We start from the raw sequence: 5,108 nt of genomic DNA on the forward strand, positions 1-5,108 counted from the left end.
TAGCAGCGATCAGAGGAGAGGCCCCAGGTTTTACACCTCCAGCCAAAGGGGCAGGTCCAAAACAACCACAGCACACCTCAGGCAATGCTTGTTGGCACCCAGCATCCCTGGTGCAGCTCCTCAGGCTTTGGGATAGCTCTATCCAGGGCCTCTTCCCAGGGAAACAAACCCAGCGCCGTCGGGCTGTCACAGGACGTGCTGGCTCACAAACAGGTATTTGAGCCTCTGGATGTTATTTCTGATGTCTTTAAAGAAACTTTGAATACATTCAAGGTGAATTTAATGACCTCCTGTTATCCCGAAAAGGCAAAGTACAGAAAAAATAAAGATCTCACCTGCACTTGTATCTATTATGGTCAACTCATGTTAACAGAATGTTTTGCTTTAATACTTGACTTACATTAATACCTCACATTATTACACGTATGAAGCCAAATATGACGCTAACTTAGTTGCTTACAACCTCAAACCTTACTCCCAATACACATTCCAATAAATTTATTCTGTAAAAACAATACATTTTTTTTGTTTCCTTTTTGTTTTGTTTTGGTGTTTTTTTTTTTTTTTCCTTGTGGTTTTTTTTTTTTAGTTTTTTACAGTAAACTCATCAACTACAAACCTTGAATACGCAAAAGATGTTCCAAGGACAAGCATAACAAGGATTGATAAAACCAGACTAAATATGTTTTCACAATAAAAGCTGGCATAAAAATAAATAAAAATCTCTATTATCACAATAGCAACAATAATGTACACAGAGTAATGGATTTGGAATGCTTACTTACTAGTCTAGTTCTATTTCCAAAAGGAAAAAAAAAGCCAGAATGACAGCATCCTTTTTTAAGCCTTTCATTATTTAAAATTGATGTTTTGTTTTGGTTTCCCATAGGGCTGTATATCACAGTAAGCTTAAAAATGGAAAGCATCCAAATGAATGATTTCAAATTGTGTTGGCATTGGAAAAATCCTTGTATTAATCTAAAGAAACACAAAAAGACTTTCACTAACTCCACATATAGGAACTAAGTCAGATAGTGTACATTACATCATGGTTTGGAGAAGTATTAAGAGTATAACTAGCTAGGTACTTCTAATAAGGAAAGGTATTTTATTACATTATTGAACTTGGCGGTGATCTCAACTGAAGAAGAATTTTTCTTTTATGTTGTAAACTGATCAAAACCCAAGAGAGTATGGATATAGGAAAATTTAAAATTATGTTTGTATGTGGAAGATATTGTAGCATCATATGGAGGGGACTCATTTCTAAGATTTAGTTGTGTTTTAAAAATGTTGATTTAGAATGATAGAATTTGGAGTTGTGCCTTTTCTGTCTAGAAAAGGAATCTAAAACATGTTCAAGTATGCGATATCTTCATAAACCTCAGCCACTGGAAAAGGGCAACTTCATGCAACCAAATAATATGAAAATCAAAAAGTAACCCTTAGAAAAAAGGGTAAAAATGTCATTTCTGCAAACACAACAGATAGGAATGTGAATAATGTGCATACAAACTGGGATGCTGTTGATGGTACTAATGAACAGATGTGGTGACTCATATCAAATCCAAGAATATTAGACAACCAAACATGTAACCTTCTTGTGTTTTCCCTTAATATTCAGCAGTCATTATGTTGGTTAAGTCTGAAAGAGAAAGAGAAAAAAATCACATTTAATGTAAGAAATAACATGCTGCATCAAACTTTATACAAGTGGTATCATATTTCAACACTTCAAAGTCACAGGTACAAGTAACCACCTGGTTGGTTCAAACAATTTTTTTTCTAGAGAAAACTGCTTGGTTACATCAATTAAACATCACTACAAAATATTAAAGAGCACAGATGAAAAGTAGACATTTAGGGCTGTATTCAGTAAGCAGCCCCAGTGATGTATGCAGGTGGGTTTTCCCCCCAGTCACTCCATTACAAATCTTGTAGCACACTTCAGGCACAGCCAAATTTTGTTTTTTTCCACTGCATTAAATCACTGATGGGCTTCATGCAGCAGCTCAGGCACTGCTGCATTCCTGGATGTCCCGCCACAAGAACACTCTCTTGTTCAAACACACGAAAGCTTAGCAAGCATGAGCAAAGATAAACATTTTCATTGCTAAGGGATCCAAACGCTGCTTCTGAAAAGGAAACAGTTTGGCTCCAGTTCACTGTAAGGTGATGACAGAAAAGGAAGGAACTCCCACTTCCACGGCGAGTCAAGGTCATCTCTTGCTTTCCCTGACATTAGTGGGATCAGGACCAGACAGTCCTGGCATGATCACGGCAAGTGTCTACAAGTCTCGGTTTTCCTCCAGTTGAACAGAGAGGGCAAAACTCACCTGATGGCCCTGGGGCACGTTACTTTAGGCAGTAATGTGACAGCATGCAGTGCACCATGCCTACCCACCCCTGGCCAAGGCAGCCCTTCTCCTACAATGCTGCAGTATTTCCCTGTGTTTGGTCAGTGCAGTTCTCTCCTGTGACAGGTGGTTTGTGCAGAGTAAAGATGGAAACCTGTGCTTTCCTTGTGGGAGGCCCTGGTACATCCTGACTAACGACACACAATCAGGGGTTATTACCAAGTGCTCAGGCATGCAGCGATGGTTTACAGGAACTGCCTGAGCCCTGACTCCCCCAAAAGGTGCAACCATGTGCTGCTCATCCAGCACACTGCACTCCAGAGACCTCTCTCCTGTTTCAGAATCAGTGAGATCATACTTAGAGATGCTTTGGAGATGTGGCTTTGTGTTCCCTTCCCTTCAGACATGGACACCCATTAAAACAACTACACGTGATCAGTCACTCAAACCCTTCCTTCTGCTAAGGTTCTCATAGCAGCTGCTGCCCAGCCCAGACAGGGAGGGTGGGAGGTAACACAATTGCTTCCTATGCTGTAATTCTCAGATCCAGTACAGAAAGCTGTCCTTTTGGAGTATGAAACCTTTGCAATTCCTAACCACAATTCCCTTCTGGGCTATGTCCAGAAGACTGGGTAGGCATCATTCTTACATGGGGTGCTGGGAATATTAATACTCCTCCTCCACACTGTCTCACAGATACAGCTGCTGGGCCACAGTGTGGCATGGGAGGCACAACAAAGAGACAGAGAATGCAAATTATCCTCTAGGGTTGTCACAGTTCCCAGTGCCATCTTCCAGCACGGCACACGTTTTGTCTCCTGGGGGCACTGCCAGGTGCCCCAGAAGCAGAGAGCCCCATGGGCAGCGGGGCTGCTCAGGCCTCGCTGCCGGCCCTGCCCTGCAGCAGCCGCTGAGCGGGGATGCGGCAGAGCTGAGCACACGCCGGGGTCTCCATGGTTTCACGTCTCTTCAGAAACAGATCAACTCTCATCATCTTTGTTTGAACAAGTCTCTCAGCTTAACTGCACGCTATGGTACAACGTGTGCCGTGCTGCCCAGCGCTACTGCACACAAAGGAAAGAGCACAGGATCTGACTGATCCGAGTGCAAAGTTTCTGTTATCGATGACAGCACAGAGAAAACAGAGCAGGGAACAAAACTAAATCCACAAACTGCCGTCTTTTTCTCTGGCACTGAAAATTTCTTCCTTAACAGTGTCTGGCAACTAATTCAGCCATCCTGTACTTTAAAACTGCATGGGCAGAAGGATAATTATTTACTTGCTCTGCACAATAGTCGTTATTCCATGTTGGTTTGAGGTCAAAATGGTTACAGGATTCGATGCACACAGAGCTGCAAATATTTCATCTATACTGGCTGCTTTAATCTCAGCTTGCATTCAGACATTTATATTTCTCCTGAGTTATGTCCCATGTCCTTAGCCAGCAGTGCTGTTATCCTGAGCTACTGGAAGGCAGCAGACAACACAACTCTTTACACCATATACTACGCCACTATTTGATTTTTACATAGAAATTTTTACTGTGCAATAGTTATATACATTCTTACAAATGTAATCTTTAGCTTTGAAGGCTAGATTTTAGCTTGCCTCAAATTGAAGAAAAAAAAATCAGACAGAAAAACATACTCTGTTTTCATTTTTTGTACAAAATGCTTTTACATTGAACCGAGCCCTAAATGCTATGCTTTCCATGCTGATAACCCCCCAAACCTGATATGCAGACTGAACAATGTTATTCTTGGTAAGCAAAGAAGAGCAAAGGAATGAACCATCTCAAAAACACATCAGAAGGACACAGTGAACCTGTGTTTCTCTGCCCAGTTTGGCCATTAAACTTGTACTTCACAGCAGTAACTGGGATTGTTGCTACCCCACAAGAACATCACAACAAAAAAGCCTGGACACAGGCTGTTTTAAATATGTTCTCCCAAATGCAATGGTATCAGATGGCAATAATTCTGGACCAGATTTTGATCCCCTTATTCATGCTGGCACTTGCCTCCACAAATAGATCCACTGACTTGGTAGCTGATTGTCAGTGTGAGTGAAAGGATCACAGTCCTTTACTCCATTTTAATATTCAGGCTGTACCAGGAGCAAGAAAATGTATTTCATTTCCAGCAAATTTATTCTTCTCTGGAGACAGTAAAACCATTTGCCCCCTACACTTGTATACCAAGCGAATGCCTCCTTTTCCCACACACTGCCCAGACTGTCACTAAAAGAGTGCATACCAAAAGGAAAACTTGCCACATACCCTCTGTGCCAACCCTGACATTCAAACACTCTCTAATAAGGCCAGAACCCCAGCCAGATCTCAAACATCAGTACGTGGCCATCCAGAGAGTAAAAGTAAAAAGCAGTTTAGGTGTTCAGTTATAAAGATTCAGAGTTATGCCAGCCAAGAACTAAAGACACAAGTCACCAGAGATTTAAATGTGGAATGTAAATCTGCTGCCATGAATTCACTGATTTACGAGCTAATTTAATACCATGAAAGTAAACAACATAGAGCCATGAATATCTTTCCATCAGAAAATTCTCTTTATGAGGTATTCTCAGAAAGCCAAAACAATTTAGTATTTAACAGCAGAAAAAAGTCCTGGTGAGATTCTGTGACCAAAGATTTGAGCAAACTCTGGGATGGGCTGTCTTAGCTAATATACTATTAGTTAATTAATATTGGATGATTAACCCCTAGGGTTCAGGCTCTGCATCTTTCTGGGGAA

At 41.2% G+C, this 5,108-nt stretch overlaps 1 protein-coding gene across 1 annotated transcript in view; it reads right to left on the reverse strand.

Annotated features, from left to right (window-relative positions):
* Positions 1-331: 331 nt before the first annotated feature.
* LOC103621336 (hepatoma-derived growth factor-related protein 3) overlaps positions 332-5,108 on the reverse strand; it is a 34,309-nt gene continuing 29,532 nt past the window's right edge. The window contains exon 6 of the mRNA XM_017742626.1: positions 332-1,645. Within this exon, the coding sequence (XP_017598115.1) occupies positions 1,640-1,645 (6 nt within the window). The 3' untranslated portion in view covers positions 332-1,639. The remainder of the gene's footprint in view (positions 1,646-5,108) is intronic.

The sequence above is a fragment of the Corvus brachyrhynchos genome, unplaced genomic scaffold (assembly GCF_000691975.1).
Source record: "Corvus brachyrhynchos isolate BGI_N302 unplaced genomic scaffold, ASM69197v1 scaffold97, whole genome shotgun sequence".
Lineage (NCBI taxonomy): Eukaryota > Metazoa > Chordata > Aves > Passeriformes > Corvidae > Corvus > Corvus brachyrhynchos.